Raw genomic sequence first — 19,708 nt, forward strand, 5'->3', positions numbered from 1 at the left:
TCCAAATCATATTCTCGATCATTTTCGATATCTGAAAGTGTTTTATAACAATACATTTTCATATCTGTTGGAACACGTGTTTGCATTGGAAGTTTCTTCTCTTGTGGGGATAATTTTCTTTTCTTTTCCCTTTTCAGAGATAATATGATAAACATTGAGTGTACCTGTGGAGGGTGAAGCAAAGTGAGATGTCCAGCTTTTTTGTAGTCTCTTGTTAGAGAAAGTAGGCCAATCTGTGACTATCTGATACGAGGGCAGTAATGAAGTGCCAGTCTGAGAATTGGATGCTGCAGTAGGCCTTACAATAAAAGCTTTGTGTAGTTGTTGACATAGTTAAAGAAGTCTGTGTGTCATTTGATGTAGAGATTCTATTTTTTCTATCAATCCTGTAAGGGCAAGATGGGTCCAATTTTCAGCTTGAAGTTCTGTTGTCGATTATGAGTTATCATGTGGACGAAAATGGGGCTGCTTTATATTGGTTACCTTTATATTCAAATTCTTGGATATTGTTTATGACTCCAGAAGTTGATCCAACTTTTTCTATCAGCTTGCAACAATATTGGCATGCTCCTTGTATTATATAATCATGATTCCATGACTGGGTATGGAACTTAAGAGTGTTTGCCTTTTGGGATGGTGATATCCTGAGCTGAGGTTGTTGTATCACTAGCTTTTGAGGAGAGAGTTCTTGTAGAGACAAAGAACCATTCTGTAACTGCTTTTGTGGAAGTAATAGTGTTTTACGTTTGATGTTTTGTACCTTAATGACTTTTGGTGTAAGTAACTCCTTTTTTTGGATAGAGGAAATGTCTAGTTGCCATTCATGGGGCAACTCTATTTCAAACCAATTTACACTATCTGAAAGAAACCTTTGAGTAGTATCATTTGATTTCATGATGATCGTTTGAGCTTTATCTTGTGATCCATACGGTATTGGATAGCTAAATGAGTTGATGAAGCTTTCATTTCTTAACCTAGAGTTCTAATATGTAACATTAGAAGTTCAAGTAGGTAGAGATCATCTACACCTATAACATAATTCGGACGGACTTCAAAGAAAATAGGTCCATTAAATAGGGGTGAAACAACTGCTCCTACTATCATATAATGTAGATTAATATGACGGGTATCTAGTACTGCTACCATACAGGAGGCATTTAGGCCACGCCTAAACAGAGGGATTATACCTATTGCTATATATCCTAGATGGATGTAAGGATATTCTTTTTTGGCTTGCTGCTTTTGTATTTTAGGAGAGACAAGTGAAAGAAGCTTGACATGTTGGTCCTGTGAGAGTAAGTCTCCTACAGTAAGCATTTCTTGATCCTCAATATACATAGTAGATGCTTTAAATTTAAAAATATCATTTTCACCATAGATATGGGAAGCACCGATGTCTGGCAAGATCCACTTTGAACTTGGTTGTGATTCATCGGTCATAATGGTTGAATTCCCCAATGACTTATAGCGCTCAGAAAGATGTTTGAAGGCAAAAGAGAGGGCATTTCCACTTTCTTTCGAAGAAACTATAGGAATTTACTGGACATTAATAGAGAATTTAATGCTCTTTAACGGCGAACACGGTGCTACACGCCTTAATGTCTAACGAGTGAGACCTCAAGAGTGTCACTTACTACCTTTTTTCTCTCAGTCTTACAAATGGAAATAAATTTGCTATGTTACCAACTGACTGCAGAGTGAGCGCGAGAGTAGCGGAATGACAGAATGCGGGGCACACAAAAACTATGAAATGAGAATAACAAAACTTGATTGCCAGAAACAAGATAACAAGATATGGTGAGAAGATAACTCTGTATTATATAGCTTGAAATGAGTACAAGGAAAGAAGGCTTGGCTCTGGACTTCTCTCTGACTCTTCTCTATGTCTATCTATGCGTGTTCTCTCTGACTCTTCTCTATGTCTATCTAAGTGTGTCTTTGTTCAAGAGAATGGATGATCTTTATATAGGCTTATGGGCTGGGAATTTTCCCGGGCAGGGGTTTCCCGCTTTTACAGGAATTCAGGTAGAGTTTTTCCCACTCTATAAGGATAAGAAGGCATCTTCTAGTGCACAATGAGTTGGATAAAATCTTTTACATCATAAAGGTGCAGGAATATTGTACAGTAACTTTGAAAGTGGTTATGATGACTTTCTAGATAGTAGATCAGTAATAGTATTTTGTACACTTGAAAGATATTCGAAAGTCACATCAAGTGCATCGAAAAAGAGTGACCATCTTAATAATCTTTTGTTTCCGATTTCATTGGGTGCTTTTTTAGTGAGGTACCCAGCACATGTTTTAGGTCGGTGCGGATGGTAAAGGGAACAAATTCAATAAAGATTCTGAATGTTTTGATTGCTTTGATCATTGCCAGAGTCTCTCTTTGATAGGATGGGTAGTTTCTTTGAGTTGTGGAGAAGATTTCTGAGGCATATCTGCATGGATGTAATTATTTCGATTCTTCTTCACAAAGACAAGCACCCCAGCCAGTGTCAGAAACATCTGTATATAGAAACAATGGAAGACCTGTATGCAACCTGAGAGGAGGAAGATTTTGGATTATCTTCTTAATATTTTGGACTGCAATTGTGTGAATTGGTTTCCATTTGAATTTATATTTTCTGAGTAGAGGATAGAGTTCCTGGGAGTAATGGGCTATATTTGGAGTAGAGGAATTGATCCAGTTTAAACAGCCTAGGAACTGTTGAAGCTGTTTTATTGTAGTAAAAGTGTCTGGCATGTCTGTGATTTTAGTCAATACATGCTCCTGAAGCTTTATGCCGCCTTGGTTTATTTCTATACCAAGAAACTCTATTGATGTTTAGAACATCACTGATTTAGTAGGTGAAAGTACTATTCTTGCTTCTTCCATTGCTTTTGCAAATTGAGAAAGATGCTCTATATGTTCCTGCACAGTTTCTGAAAATACAAGAATATCATTAATATAAGTTAGGCAAAAAGGATATTTGCCAAAAATGGAATCAGTCCATTCTTGAAACTTTGTACGGGCTATCTTGATTCCAAAGGATAGCACTGTCCATTGGTAATGGCCTTAAGGAACAAAAAATGTTGTTTTATACCTGTGTTCTTTCTTCATAGGTAATTGTCAAAACCCTGATTTAAGATCAAACCTGCTGAAGATATTGACTTTTTTTAATCTTTTCAGAAGAAGATCTTTTAAAGGAATAGGATGGCCATGTCCTATTAGATATTTGTTCAATGGTTTGTAATTGATCACTAATCTCTTTTTTCTCCTTTTTGTTCTGAATGCTTATTGACGTAAAAGGCTTGACATGCCCATGGTGAGTTTGTTGTTTCTATAGCCTTTTGCCAGTAGAGATTGAATCTCTTCTTTGCACAAGTGTAAGTCTTCATCCTTCATGCCTGAACGGACTGCTTTGGTAAGGCCTGCATTAGAGTGGATGGGTAAGGATACCGCAAACTTTTGTTTTTTCTCCTGATAGATCATAGGGTCATCATGCATGAAAGTCTTTATATGTTCTTGTATTTGTATTGTAGCTTGTTTCTGTTTTTTCAATTCTGTCTTTATCCACTGAGATCTTGAGTTTTCTTTAGCCTTAGCATTTGCTTCGGTAATAGAGTAAACAGTTCTTCCAATTTTTGTGAGTAGTATCATGTCAGCTTGTTTACACTTGTAAGTTACTGTAAACTTTCTGGACCAAAAGATATAGAGCACCAAATGTTGCAGGATGTTTGTACCAATCAATAAGTCATACCTCATCTGTTTCATGAGTTGTATTTCTATTGTCACTTTGATTGTTCCAAGCTGTAAATAAGCCTGTGTCACATGAATGAGTGTGATTTTTTTGTTATTGGATAATTCTACTATCATGGGTCTAGAAACCTTTATACAATTTTTGGAAAAGAGTTCATAGGGGGCTATTGTCAATGAAGATCCTGTATCCAATAATGCATCCACAAAAAGAGAAAATTGTGGCATGTTCTTAATCTGTACACACACTATAGGAATAGGTCCACCTGTATCTAAAGCATTTAGTTTGTGGATTCTAGTGTGCGATGACCTTACTTGGTTTATTGGATCTATACTGTCACCTAGAGTTGAGCATTGCAATTCTTGTAAGATTGCTGTAGTTCCTTGAGCTATCTCCTTTTGGCTTAGCAAGATTCTTTTGTGGATTTTACAGAGTGAGTGTAGAGAAAAGTCTAGAGCCAAGCCTTGTTTCCTTGTACTCATTTCAAGCTATATAATACAGAGTTATCTTCTCACCATATCTTGTTATCTTGTTAGTGGCAAGCAAGTTTTGTTATTCTCATTTCATAGTTTCTGTGTGCCCCACATTCTGTCATTCCGCTCCACTCGCGCTCACTCTGCAATTAGTTGGTATCAGAGCAAATTTATTTCCACTTGTAAGACCGAGAAAAGAAAGGTAGTAAGTGACACTCTTGAGGTCTCGCTCGTTAGGCATTAAGGTGTGTGTTGCCGTATTCGCCGTTGAAGAGCATTAAATCCTCTATTAAAGTCCAGTAAATTCCTATGGCTTCTTCGAAACAAAGTGGAAATGCCCTCTCTTCTGCCTTCAAACATCTTTCTGAGCGCTATAAGTCATTGGGGAATTCAACCATTATGACCGATGAATCACAACCAAGTTCAAAGTGGATCTTGCCAGACATCGGTGCTTCCCATATCTATGGTGAAAATGGTATTTTCAAATTTAAAGCATCTACTCTGTATATTGAGGATCAAGAAATACTTACTGTAGGAGACTCACTCTCACAGGGTCAACATGTCAGTTTGTCTCTACAAGAACTACATCCTCAAAAGCCAGTGATACAACAACCTTAGCTCAGGATATCACCATCCCAAAAGGCAAACACTCTTAAGTTCCATACCCAGTCATGCAATCATGATTATATAATACAAGGAGTATGTCAACATTGTTGCAAGCTGATAGAAAAAGCTGGATCAACTTCTGGAGTCATAAGCAATATCCAAGAATTTGAATATGAAGGGAATCAATATAAAGCAGCCCCGTTTTCGTCCACAAGATAACTCATCATCAATAGCAGAACTTCAAGCTGAAAATTAGACCCATCTTGCCCTTACAGGATTGATAGAAAAAATAGAATCTCTGCATCAAATGACAAATAGACTTCTTCAACTATGTCATCAACTACACAAAGCTTCTATTGTAAGGCCTACTGCAGCATCCAATTCTCAAACTGGCACTTCATTACTGCCCTTGTATCAGACAGACTGGCTTACTTTCTCTAACAAGAGACTACAAAAAGGCTGGACATCTCACTTTGCTTCACCCTCCACAGGTACACTCAATGTTTAACATATTATCTCTGAAAAGAAAAAAGAAAAGGAAATTATCCCCACAGGAGAAGGAACTTCCAATGCAAACACGTGTTCCAACGGATATGGATATGTACTGTTATGAAACACTTTCAGATACTAAAAATGATCAAGAATATAATTTGAAAAGCATTCTTTTAAAAGAAGTGCAACAAATATATTGTCCTCTGTTAAAAGGTCTGGATGAAGATTTTCCTGAAATCAATTCTTCCTCCTATCAGCAACCTCTTTAGTCCGGAAAAACTGTGACAAACTTAACAGATTATCTGAAGCTAATGTTCCCAAATTGGTCTGACAATGACTATAGAACAGCTTTTGAAAACATTGATGAAAAGGATTTTGAAAAGATTCACAGACAAAAAGAAGCAAATCAGGTACTAGACCAAATACCTTTGTGCATTGATTATTCTGAAAAAGATAATGATGAGCTCACTCGCAGCATATACAAAAGACTTGATTCAAGGATTATGGAAGAATACATAGAACAAAATCCTCCGAATCAACCATCTTCAGAACTGTCAGTATGGTATTACCATGATCAAGCACATTTCCAAGAAAGAGCTGCATTCATTACATCATCTGCTAATGAAAACGGAGATAGTGTGATTGAAGAGACATTGTCCCTATAAATCCACATCAACAACCATCTCCAACTTCACCAACTTCAGTACTACGAGCTCAATTGAATGCTTACTTTTCTTCTGTAAGTAATTCTTCTACTATTACAAATCCTGTGAATACTACTTCTGCATCAACATCCAAAACAAATTCTTCTTATAATCACTTCTATAAGAAGATAGGTGTGCCGAAAAAAGTTGGATCTTTTCCAATATGGTCTAATGACAACAATACATCCGAAGAAATTAAACTTCTTATTTATATGATGTATGCATATGTAGGACAAAAAATTATGGAAAAGCCACAGACAAATAGAATAGACATTCTCAATGCAATGACACATGGTTTTGTGGGTGGACTTAAACAATGGTGGATATCTATTCATCCTCAGGTTAAATTAGCTATAGTACAACATCAAGAACCTATTCAAATATTCTTTGAGCTATTATTAGGAGAACTAGTTGGAAACAAACTAGAGGATGTACTAGAAGCTAGAGAAGAATTTTTCAAATCCAAACTCTGTGATCCCAGATTATACAAAGAATACCTTGTATATGTGAGAGACCTTATGTATAAAGATCTTGGAGCTCATGACAACTCCATGAAAGAGCATCTAGTATGTTCTTTTCCAGAACCCATCTCTTTTTATTGTAAACAAAGAATGAAAAATAAAAACAGGGACTTTACTGATAGTGTTGGACGAATTATCCAAACCATCGAACAGACTATCAAAGAGGTTTGTCATCAACAAAAAATGACACAGCTCAATCAAAAGTTTCCACAATCTATATGCAAAAAAATCTCTAAATTTAAAGCAGATTTTGTATGTGACAGATGTCACTGTGATATTTCCACACACAGCTACTACAAAAGGAAGAACAACAGGCATCATCATCATCATCAAAGACATTATGGACATCAATCAGATTATGAACAAGAAGCTTTATATAGCCACAAGTTTCACAGGCATTCCAGAAGATCAAAAGGAACCAGAAAAGCTAAGTATCACCAAAACCTTTTTTCAAAAAATGAAAATATAGTAAAAGTTTTAAAAACAAAGATTTGAAATGTTTTCTTTGCGGAAGTGCTTCACACTTAGCAAATAAATGCCCAAAGAAAAAGCATAATGTAGATGCCGCCAAAGTCAACACGATGCACCATTATGACTACGATAGTTGTTATTCTTATGATAGCTATTCAGATGACGAATATTCCCACAACAGTAGTTATGACACAGAAGAAGAAGAAGAAGAAGAAATAGGATCTTCTAAAGAATCTTCTGAAACAGACTCTTGGCATATAGCAGACAATTTTTCAAATACATTAGAAGACACACCTTTTGATATAACTGAAGAATTAGATGATGAGGTAAACCCAGACAATTTTCAAGCTATTAATGCTCACAAGGCTCATTTTTCCTCTAAAGGAAAATTTATGGGAAATGCTTTTACCTCCTCTTCAAAAATGAAAGGAAAGAAACTTGAAGACAGTTTATCAAGCCCAAAAGAATCTGAAGACACAAATACCTCCTCATCAAAACACAAGAAACAGAAAAATAAGATACGACAAGAATTCTTTTCAAATCCATATGTGACTTGCCAAAGCAAGGTACTCTTAGCCCAAAAACAAAAGGACAGACAAATCTTTTTATTCCACACAAGCTGGAAAATCTACACCATCCCAGGACAGTATCACAATTATTGAATTCAGTCTGTCCAGGTATGCAACAAGCAGGACAGGATATGACTAATGCCTTTTTACAAATGCAACAGGAATTACACTCACTCTGTAAAATCCACAAAAGAATCTTGCTAAGCCAAAAGGAGATAGCTCAAGGAACTACAACAATCTTACAAGAATTGCAATGCTCAACTCTAGGTGACAGTATAGATCCAATAAACCAAGTAAGGTCATCGCACACTAAAATCCACAAACTAAATGCTTTAGATACAGGTGGACCTATTCCTATAGTGTGTGTACAGATTAAGAACATGCCACAATTTTCTCTTTTTGTAGATGCATTATTGGATACAGGATCTTCATTGACAATAGCCCCCTATGAACTCTTTTCCAAAAATTGTATAAAGGTTTCTAGACCCATGATAGTAGAATTATCCAATAACAAAAAAATCACACTCATTCATGTGACACACGCTTATTTACAGCTTGGAACAATCAAAGTGACAATAGAAATACAACTCATGAAACAGACGAGGTATGACTTATTGATTGGTACAAACATCCTGCAACATTTGGTGTTCTATATCTTTTGGGCCAGAAAGTTTACAGTAACTTACAAGTGTAAACAAGCTGACATGATACTACTCACAAAAATTGGAAGAACTGTTTACTCTATTACCGAAGCAAATGCTAAGGCTAAAGAAAACTCAAGATCTCAGTGGATAAAGACAGAATTGAAAAAAAGAGGAACAAGCTACAATACAAATACAAGAACATATAAAGACTTTCATGCATGATGACCCTATGATCTATCAGGAGAAAAGACAAAATTTTGCGGTATCCTTACCCATCCACTCTAATGCAGTCCTTACCAAAGCAGTCCATTCAGGCATGAAGGATGAAGACTTACACTTGTGCAAAGAAGAGATTCAGTCTCTACTGGCAAAAGGCTCAATAGAAACAATAAACTCACCATGGGCATGTCAAGTCTTTTACGTCAACAAGCATTCAAAACAAAAAAGAAGAAAAAAGAGATTAGTGATCAATTACAAACCATTGAACAAATATCTAATAGAACATGGCCATCCTATTCCTTTAAAAGATCTTCTTCTAAAAAGATTGAAAAAAGCCAATATCTTCAACAAGTTTGATCTTAAATCAGGGTTTTGGTAATTACCTAAAAAGAAAGAAGACAAGTATACAGCAACATTTTGTGTTCCTCAAGGCCATTAACAATGGACAGTGCTATCCTTTAGAATCAAGATAGCCCCTACAAAGTTTCAAGAATGGACTGATTCCATTTTTGGCAAATATCCTTTTTGCCTAACTTATATTGATCATATTCTTGTATTTTCAGAAACTGCGCAGGAACATATAGAGCATCTTTCTCAATTTGCAAAAGCAATGGAAGAAGCAGGAATAGTACTTCAACCTACTAAATCAGTGATGTTCCAAACATCAATAGAGTTTCTTGGTATAGAAATAAACCAAGGCGGCATAAAGCTTCAGGAGCATGTATTGACTAAAATCACAGACATGCCAGACACTTTTACTACAATAAAACAGCTTCAACAGTTCCTAGGCTGTTTAAACTGGATCAATTCCTCTACTCCAAATATAGCCCATTACTCCCAGGAACTCTATCCTCTACTCTAAAAAGATAAATTCAAATGGAAACCAATTCACACAATTGCAGTCCAAAATATTAAGAAGATAATCCAAAATCTTCCTCCTCTCAGGTTGCCTACAGGTCTTCCGTTGTTTCTATATATAGATGTTTCTGACGCTGGCTGGGGTGCTTGTCTTTGTGAAGAAGAATCGAAATAATTACATCCATGCAGATATGCCTCATGAATATTCTCCACAACTCAAAAAAACTACTCATCCTACCAAAGAGAGATTTTGGCAATGATCAAAGCAATCAAAACATTCAAAATCTTTATTGAATTTGTTCTCTTTACCATCCGCATTGACCTAAAACATGTGCTGGGTACCTCACTAAAAAAGCACCCAATGAAATCGGAAACAAAAGATTATTAAGATGGTCGCTCTCTTTCGATGCACTTGATGTGACTTTCGAATATCTTTCAAGTGTACAAAACACTATTACTGATCTACTATCTAGAAAGTCATCATAACCACTTTCAAAGTTACTGTACAATATTCCCTGCACCTTTATGATGTAAAAGATTTTATCCAACTCATTGTGCACTACAAGATGCCTTCTTATCCTTATAGAGCGGGAAAAACTCTACCCGAATTCCTGTAAAAGCGGAAAACCCCTGCCCGGGAAAATTCCCAGCCCATAAGCCTATATAAAGATCATCCATTCTCTTGAACAAAGACACACATAGATAGACATAGAGAAGAGTCAGAGAGAAGTCCAAAGCCAAGTCTTCTTTCCTTGTACTCATTTCAAGCTATATAACAGAGTTATCTTCTCACCATATCTTGTTATCTTGTTACTGGCAAGCAAGTTCTGTTATTCTCATTTCATAGTTTCTGTGTGCCCCGCATTCCGTCATTCCACTCCGCTCACGCTCACTCTGCAGTCAGTTGGTGCAGGAGTGCCGCGTGGCAACTGACGTGGCACAGTCGGCCAGTTGCAGCAGTCCAGTTGGACAGCAATAGGTTAAATGCAACCGACTTGCATTATTTTTTGTGTTTTTCTTAGCCTATTTATAGGCCTTGATTTCAATAGTCTTTCTCAGTTGGTTTTCACAAATTTCAAGCTGTAGACCGTGGAGACTGCTCGCGGGGCTGACGGAGACTGAGATCTTTGAGGTGGAGACATATGCAGATATTCTCTCTACACCCTGTGCATATCAGCATGAGAAAACATGAATTTCAGCATGTTGTTCTCTGATAAAAGGCCACAAGGCTTCACAAGTCACTATAGGGCTCTCCCTATTGAGTTGCAAGTATCGCTACAAAAGCTGCAGGGTTGGGTTAGTAAACTATCACTTTTAATTCTAGATTTATTTCCTTGTGCAAAAATGCATATATTTCAGCATATTCTTCCATGATAAGGTGTTATAAAAGCTTTAGAATTCGTAGAACTTCAAGAGCTGTAGAATTTTAGACTATGCTACCATTAAACACGGCCATGCAAGAAAAGCTGCGTGTAAACCCATGAGAGAGCATAAAAGTGTCAAACTTTTTGTACCATTGCCGTGGTGCTTGCTTCAGCCCATACAAGCTGCATTTTAGTTTACACACCAACTGCTCTTTTCCAGGAACTACAAAGCCCTCGGGCTGTTTCATGTAGATCTCCTCAACCATCAATGTCACTATGCAAAAAAGTTGTTTTCACATCCATTTGGTACAGCTCTAAATCAATACAGCAGTGAGAACAAAAAGCACACATAGTGTGGTCATCTTCACAACAGATGAGAAGACCTCTTGGAAGTCAATCCCTTCCTTTTGTGCATACCCCCTTTGGCAACCAGTCTTGCCTTGTACTTGGGTTTCCCATCAACTGTCTTTACTTTGTAAACCCATTTGTTTGGAAGAGGCTTTCTTCCTTTAGGCAATAACACAAGATCCCAAGTATCATTAGCACACAAAGATTTAATCTCTTCCTACATAGCTAGCTCCCACTTACTGGTGAATTTGCATGACTTGGCCTCTTTATATGTAAGAGACTCACCCTCATCTATAAGCATCACATAATGCAAAGAGGGGTCATACCTATGTGGCTACCTTCTTAAGCGTGTAGACCTGCATACCCAATGATCTACATTCTTAGGAATCGGGTCTACATCTGGAGGCATGTTATTTTCAGCATTTATTGGCTGTTGTAAACCATTTTCAGCATGTTGTTCATACTATACGGCGGCACCTTCATTTTCATTTCCAGCTCCTACATTTTCATAATCAGCAAGTCTATCTTACTGTCCATGACCTCCTTGTGCTTCTACTTGCTGTCCATCATCATCTGGCTCAAAAATAACTTGCTGATCATCAATTTCAGCCTGTGGTACAGCATCAAGAGGCTCATCATTTGAAGCAATAGATGGCTGCAAATTCTGAAATTTGACCTTTTTCATGTCTACATCACAGGCTAAAGTACTTTTCAGCAACTCTGCCTCATTAAACACAACATTACAGCTGCGAACTATTTTCTTGGACTGTGGTAACCACACTCTATAGCCAAATTCACCCTCATCACCATAGCCCATGAAAATGCCTTCGGTGGATTTCAAGTCAACTTTACTCCTCAACTCATCTCTAACATGCACAAAAGCATCACAACCGAATATTTGTAAATGGTCATATGAGGCCGATTTGCCGAACCAAACCTCCTCAAGGATGCCATTATTTAAGGACCTGTTTGGAGAGCAGTTGTTGATGTGGACCACGATTTTAAGTGCCTCTCCCCAAAATTCATGAGGGAGATTCGCAATGGACAGCATGCACCACACTCTCTCACATAAAGCCCTATTGTATCTTTCAGCCACACCATTTGAAGAAGGGTTGTAAGGAGCTATAAGCTCCCTCAACTCAATAGATGTGAACCCACCCCCATTATCAATTCTCAAGCATTTCAGCTTTCTACCTGTTTGAGTGGTCACAAATGTATGAAAAGTTTTAAAAACAGATCAACCCAAATCTTCCTAGAACAATCATCAATAAAAGAGACAAAATATGCAGCACCACCCAACGATTTCATAGGCATACTACATACATGAGAATGCACTAAGTCCAAGACATTGGACTTACGGGAGACACCAGAGTAAAAGCAATTTTTCATTTGCTTTCCAAACTGACAATCATTACAAATATCAAGTTTAGAGCATTTTCCATCAACCCTCTTCAAAGAGGTAAAGACATCAAGTCCTTTCTGGCTCATATGGCCTAATCTCTTGTGCCACAAGTCCAAACGATAGCCAATTTCAGCAACAGCAAGAAACTTGCCATTCAAAGCTTCACAGTGAAGACAATACAAAGTGCCCTTCTTGGTTCCTTTTGCAATCAGCATGAAACCCTTTTTCAATTTCAACAAACCACCACCAAACAGTGTAGTGTAACCATGCAAGTCAAGCTGTCCAACAGATAGTAAACTCTTCTTGATGCCAGGTACATATCCAACATCTTTCAACACAAGCTCTTGCCCATTATCCAAAGACAAGTGTATAGTGTCTATCCCATCAATGCTGCAAGCATGGTTATTTCCAACATATACTTTTCCATAGCTGTCTGCATTGAACATAGCAAAACACTCCAAGCAAGGAGTTACATGGAAAGAGGCACCAGAGTCTACAATCCAAGTCTAAGTGACACCATCATCAACTAACAAAAGTGCATCAATCACATCAGCCTTGGTAATCTACATATCCTACATGTGACATACAAGGGCATCATAATCTGCTGCACATAGTACATCAGTCTCTGCATCTGAGAGCTCCTCTATGACTACACTGGAGGCCACATTGGCCTTTTCCTTGCCTTTGGCTGCCTCAGATGCATCTGTCTTATCCTCTTTCTTCTTTGTCTCCTGCATTCTTCTTTCTCTCTTGTTCCTTCTTATAGTACCTGCAATCAAGCTTCTCGTGGCCCTTCCAACCACACTGATAGCAAGTAACATCGCTCTTTTCCCTTCCTTTGCTCTTGCTTTTGCTTCTCTATCTAGCATTTGCATTTTTTTTTTCAGCCCTGCCTCAAACATTATAAGCTGAGTTGTTGCCTTCTCTGCTAGACTTACGTCTAATTCTTCATTCAAGATTGAACCCCTCACACCATCATATGAGAGATTGGGTTATTACTGAGAGAAACTACCAAGGTCTCCCAAGAATTAGACAGTGTCATGATCAGAAAGATCGCCCTCAACTTATCATCAAAATCCAAATTAGCATCCTTGAGCCGATTTAAAATACCAGTAAATGCACTCAAGTGCTCAACTGCATGCTTGGACTCATCCAATCACATATTCACCAACTTGTGCATTAAATGCACCTAATTAACAGGTGTGGTGATCTCATAGGTAGTTTTCAACTTCTCCCATATTGCATGACCAGTATCTAAGCCCTTAATGTCTGTCAAAATTTCATCAGTGACACCCATCTTTGTATAAGCCACAGTCTTTTTGTTGACTTTGGCCCAATCTGCATCAGACATTTGTACGGGTTTATCTTTCTACAAAGCATCCTCACAATCCTTTAAGAACAATATGTACTGCATACGGTCTTTCCAAAAGTAAAAACCCTAACCATCAAACCATTTGATTTCCATTAAACTCTTAATGTCAAAACTGAAAGAAGCATGGTATTCACCAAGAGTTTGCCAATATGAACACCCCTCAGTAGAATGGCATCTTGGAGCAGAAAAATCGTAGTGTGATTGAGATGGCATGTACCATGATAGACCATCGTCAAACCCCTCAGTGTCTATGGGCTGCAGCTATGGCTACTGCAATTCACATCCTTAATCATTCCCCTACTTCAACTATTGTTGGCATGACTCCATATGAGGCATACTTTGGGTCTAAGCCAAATGTTTCTTATTTCAGGGTTTTGGGTGTGATACCTGTGTTCACATCCCAAAGACAGCATTATAAATTTGAAGCCACTTCCAAAAGACAAGTGTTTGTGGGCTATAGCTCGCAATCTCAAGGCAATCAATTATATGATCCTGTTAAGCGGGATGTTTACACGAGCCGTGATGTTCAGTTCGTCGAAGTTCCAGCCTCAGAGGGGGGTGAGAAACACCCTCTTCTCAGAGATCCCCGTGACAACTAGACGCCCGCAACCATTCCTCTAGCACCTGTCCCTCTTGAGGACTCATCTTCGGATGAGGAGCTTAGTTCTCAGCCATCGGATTCACCAATTGCTCCCCCGTGTCGATGGACCTTGCAAAAACTTCAACAAATGGAGCGTGACGAGGCGAGATCCGGCCTCCTCATTGGACTCGTGACACTCTTCGTGATCCCGGGATTGAGGGGGTCCCTAAGGAGTGGCAACCGCAGGATGGCCCATGGCGTTCTTGGAGGAACCAAGCACACCACACTAAGCTTGTTTACATTATTTACTGTTTGATGACTTGTGACATGCAGGATCAACAACCTACTTCCGTGAAGGAGGCTTTACAGCATGATCATTGGCGAAAAGCAATGGAGTAGGAGCTGGAGTTGATTGAGCGGAATGATACTTGGTATCTCATGCCAAAGCCTCCTCATAAGATCATTGAAGTCAAATGGGTCTTCAAGACCAAGTACCGCAATGATAACACATTGGACAAGCACAAGGCCCCCCCTTGTTCAGCAATCTTCCTTAGTTGGTTTTCATAGATTTCAGGCTATATACTGTGGAGATTACTCTCCACGCTGATGGAAATTGAGATCTTCGAGATGGAGACATACGTATATATTCTCTCTATACCCGCGTATATTTCTGCTCCCTTATACAGCATTCCTCACTGCAAATTTTTTGTGTTTCACAATCTCTCTCTCACTTCTCTCTGTTCACTCTTTGTCTTGGTCATTCACTTCCGTATCGCTTCAATCTAACAATTTATCCAAGGCCTCCATGATACAAGGGGCAACATCATTATTAGTGACAACTCATCAATGTCTACTCACGATGTGTGCACAATCCCACTTCTTCCGAATAGACAGGTCAAAAGGATTGAGCCCCTTGGTTGTAGCCTTTAGCAAAGTCAAAGTGAGAATAAAGGACTACTCCTAGTCAATTGAAGTCTTCTACGTTCTAGTTTTGGGCTTCAATCTACTCTCAATTCATGGACTTACCCAAATTGGGAAGGGGGGAGGGGGTGTTTTGGGGTGTGTGATCTTCACCTAGCACAAGTAGCTGTTGAAGATTCTTCCATTGTAGAAGTACTATGGAGCAATACTCAAGAGGGTGAGCTTTACAAGCTCACAACCCTTTTTGTCGTATCTTCATAGAACTTGGACTCTTATGGTATGCCCACATCTACACGCACCTTAACTTCGATTCTATTTATCAAGCCTCTCAAAAGGGCTTACCAAATCTTGCTTCCAGTTTCCCTCTTTATGCTCGAGTTATTTGAAGGGCAAATAGCATCACAAGTCTTTTCCTAAGGCACTACTAGGAGGATATCTACTCCTTTGAAGTTGGTCCATACCAATTTGTGTAGCCCTAAGCGGAGAGCTAAATGCCTCGTGCTATTGGTTGAGGACTTCTCCAAATATAATTGAGCTTATTTTCTAGAGTCAAAATCAAAGGCTGATTCTCGATTTTGTGAGTAGAAGATTTTCATGAAGAAGCAAACTGGCTTCAAGTTCAAGGAGTTCTAACCCCATCTGGAGGAAAGCTTACCTCTAAAGAATTTGATAGGTTTTTAATCAGCAAAGGCTATGAATGAAGTTCTCTTGCACCAATAGAGCATTTGAAAATGGAGTTGTGGAGCAATGAACCATGTCGGAGATGGCCTATTCTATGCTTGAGCACCAAGGGTTATCACACGTCCTTTGGGCTGAAGTTGTATCTACTGCACTTCATGTACACAATAGGTCATTGGTTGCATTTTCTTCTCTTGTACAACGATTAACTATTCTAGTGAGTTCTTACCCAAGCTTTCTTCAAACTGAAGCCCATTGTTGCCCACTCGCTTTTTGGATGCAATGTCTACACCCTTGTTGATAAGAAAAAAAGAGGGAAACTTTGATGCAAAGTCCAAACCGAATGTACTTGTTGGTTCTAGTCATTAGACTCTATGATCTTGATTCCCACAAAGTGGTGAGTCAGATATTGTCTTCAACAAAGACCTTACTTCTTCTTCAGATAATCCCCCCAATGGTGCTATAGCAAGTGGAACCTCAATAACTCCCTGCCTACCCCACCCTTCGCACCATCCATTCCAAGTTACCTCTTCTTCAACACCCCTCCTACTTCCCCTCAACCTTCTTCAAGGAACACTCAACCACCAAAAAGGAAGCTTCCTTTCCATGATAAGGGGAGCCACACTCTAATATAGGATCACCCACAAGTATCACAAGCACCTCCACATCCTCATAGGGTGAGAAGCCATATGTGATCCTCCTATGATTGCAGTGTTGCTTGATGTAAGATTCTAGGGTTGGCTCTTTCCCAAAGACATTGGAGGGCCCTCGTCAATCAGCCATCTTCTAGCAAAGGAGTGGGCGCCCACTTTGTGTGAATGACCTAGATCCTAGAGGACCATAAGCCTACCACTTTTGAGGAGGCTCTTGCACAGGAGATCAGCATCATGCTATGCATGATAAGCTCGATTCTAGCAAGCAAAATGAGACATAAAAGTCAAGCTCCATCAAAGTCTAACAAAGACGAGGGAGTTTTGGAAGCTTCCTATGCATTTGCATTTCAGTCTCCATCTTGTTCAGTTAGTTAGGCATTTTATGACCAGCTGCAGCTCGGCCAGGTTTTTTGCCTATTTTTGCAGCTAGTTGGCAGTTCTGGAGGTCTTCAGCTATTAGTAGCTGAAGTCCACAGCCTGCTGACCCATTCCTTTTCAGTCACCTCCACTCTCCACTTTAGTCTACTGTTCGAGCATACTTCTGCCCATTACGATGCCCTCACTGACACATATAGCTAGAGCTAAGGAACGCAAAAGATAAGCCATTCAATGGCCTGAGCTCTTTAAAACGATGAAAAAACAAGAAGGTGAGATTGAGGATGGGTTTTACTTAAAGAGCCCACTGTACATTGTCTAGAACATCTGTTTAATGGGAGATGATACTAAACAGTTCCACTGTTCCAAATACTAATCCACTTCCACCAACTGGGTTAGACGTGCCAAAGTAAATGTTCACTGAGTCTTGGGCAGGAACATAATAGCATGAACTTCAATGGTGCATCCTTGAACTCAGCTTCTAAGGCAAAGAGGCAGAACATAAATATGTGTTGATTGTCCTTCATGCTGCTTTACAGTTGCTGAACTTCTGTGCAAACACAGCTGTTCAACCTCCAATAGATACAGATAAACTGCAACCAGAAAATACTAATTCTTGCTGGCACTCGGTACATCTTTTGTCTTTCTTAAAATACGCTATAGTTTTTCCGTATCATACTTCAAGAAAATTCAAAACCTATTTAACAGCTAATTCGTATGCACAAAAGCCTTTATTTTTTGTTATTAAAAGAAAGCAGAACACTTGTTTACCTGTAGCCAGGTACCTGCAGCTGCAAGGGATGACAACATGCCACAGAACAAGAGTGAGGTTTTGCCTTGAAAGACGTCTGCAACTAATATACCTTTTTGCATTGTGTGGCTCACATGGGAACCAATCAAGAAGGCTCCTGCAAATTCTAAAAAGGCAGCTGCCATGACAGCTTGTCGAAGTGTAAGTGCACCTGAGCCCACCGATGTACCCATGGCATTTGCTACATCATTAGCACCAATATTCCAAGCCATGTAAAAACCAAAAAGCAATGTAAGATAAGAAAGGATCTTTGTCTTTAGGGTCAAGGCAGCCCCCACTGACTGCATAAATAAAGGCAGCACTAAGGCTGCAACGAAGATTACTGCAGTTATTCCATAAGCTGTCTGGGATGATATGTTGAATGCCTCTGCCATTCCCTTCATTCCACCATTCTGTGGACTGGCTTCTTTCGTCTGTGTTTCCCCCAATGGTTTATAGTAATGATTTTCCTCGTTGGAGACTGAAAACGGTGCTTGGGACTGCATACCATCATCCCCATCACCGCTGTGAGCAAAGGAGGAAAGTGAAGCACATAACAAGGGTTTAAGGGAATGCTTGCTCTGGAAAGAGAATCTGTGATGCAGGGGTTTGTGTCCACCTCCTGATGTGATTCTTCGTTTGGCCTTGAGTGGATTGAATTTCTGCTCATCCAGGCCCCTCTTCTGCAATGTGCTTGATACAGTACAAGAATAAGGATAAATTTGCTTGTAAGGCCTGTGCGCTAGGATCGGATCATGCTCCCACAGTTCAACAGGTGCAGTTTGAGATCGTCTGCAAAGTAGCCTGGAAGTCATGCCTGTATTGACAATCTTCTTCTTCTCGACTTCTGAAGGCTCAACAATAAAACCAGCTTATATCACTGGTTCAAATATTTATACTGCTTATATCTGCATACAGTTAGCTACTTAATGAGGATATTTTGCATGTGTGAGCTATATAAGAAGAAAACTTCAAATGCATGCACACAAAAGCACCATGCTCAAGGTTCCATATGAGTTCGCACATCCACAGCATGAAGCAAAAAAGATAGGCTGCAAAAATATTGAAACTTGCCTGCATTATGGTACTATTCCAGCTGGGGAGGTAGGGCGGGGGAAGGCGACTCCTATTTTCAGGTGCAGTAAATCGCCATGGCGATTTGAATGGAGGACGATAATCTTTCCTCATTTGATCATTCTGTTGATGACTTCGATCTTCGATGCGCAGCGGTGCGACAGGATGGCAATGGAGGAGCAACGGGAGGCCATTGATGGAGGGGGGAAGGGCAAAAGGGATGCGGGCCAATCGGTTAGAAGAAGATGATGGTGATGGTGATGATGATGATGATGATGCTGAAGAAAAGGATGATGATGAAGAAGGAGAAGATGATGATGACGACGATGACCAAGACGACAAGGATCGGCAAGAACAGCTCTCTCTCGCTCTCTCTCTACATAGAAGCAGCAGTTGTCAGATACAGAGAGACTGAAGCTCCTCCGGCATTCCCACACCACATAACGGCTGAACACACAAATGTGCATTCCCACACCACATAACGACTGAACACACAAATGTGCACCACTCGTTGTGTTTGTGTGTTTTTGGGGGGGGGGGGGGGGCCGCTTGTGAGAGTGGGGTAATGGGGGTGTGAGAGAGAGAAGGGGGCATACTTTGCCTGTTGTAAGGCCGGTTACACACATGCCTAGATGGCCACTTCATGTTGCAAAATGAAAGAGCATATGATAAATGCATCAATGTGTGATTGCAACTGCAAAATTCGAGTGACAGACAGATTTGGGCAACGGACGGGTCAACTGTGTGCCCAAATGGAAACAACAAACAACTTCATTGCAAAAGTATTCATTGCAAGCCAGCAAGTTTTGAATCCGTGACCAGTTACTTGCAAGCCATGAGCTCTAACCAATGGGCCA

The 19,708-nt window shown here is 39.5% G+C and overlaps 1 protein-coding gene across 2 annotated transcripts in view; it reads right to left on the reverse strand.

The window, feature by feature from the left end:
- Nucleotides 1-19,356, reverse strand: part of LOC148016085 (inorganic phosphate transporter 2-1, chloroplastic-like) — a 34,166-nt gene extending 14,810 nt beyond the window's left edge. The window contains exons 1-2 of one of the 2 annotated variants that reach the window (XM_087663851.1): nt 18,852-19,356; nt 17,759-18,624 (exon numbers count right to left, since the gene is read on the reverse strand). In XM_087663851.1, coding sequence (XP_087519977.1) covers nt 17,759-18,592 — 834 coding nt within the window. In that variant the 5' untranslated portion in view covers nt 18,593-18,624; nt 18,852-19,356. Of the gene's footprint in view, nt 1-17,758; nt 18,686-18,851 lie in introns of both variants that reach the window. The other variant, XM_087663849.1, reaches the window with a different exon arrangement.
- Nucleotides 19,357-19,708: the final 352 nt, after the last annotated feature.

The sequence above is a fragment of the Lygodium microphyllum genome, chromosome 23 (genome assembly GCF_053477565.2).
Source record: "Lygodium microphyllum isolate KBCC chromosome 23, Lygodium_microphyllum_v1.1.10, whole genome shotgun sequence".
In the NCBI taxonomy this organism is placed as follows: domain Eukaryota; kingdom Viridiplantae; phylum Streptophyta; class Polypodiopsida; order Schizaeales; family Lygodiaceae; genus Lygodium; species Lygodium microphyllum.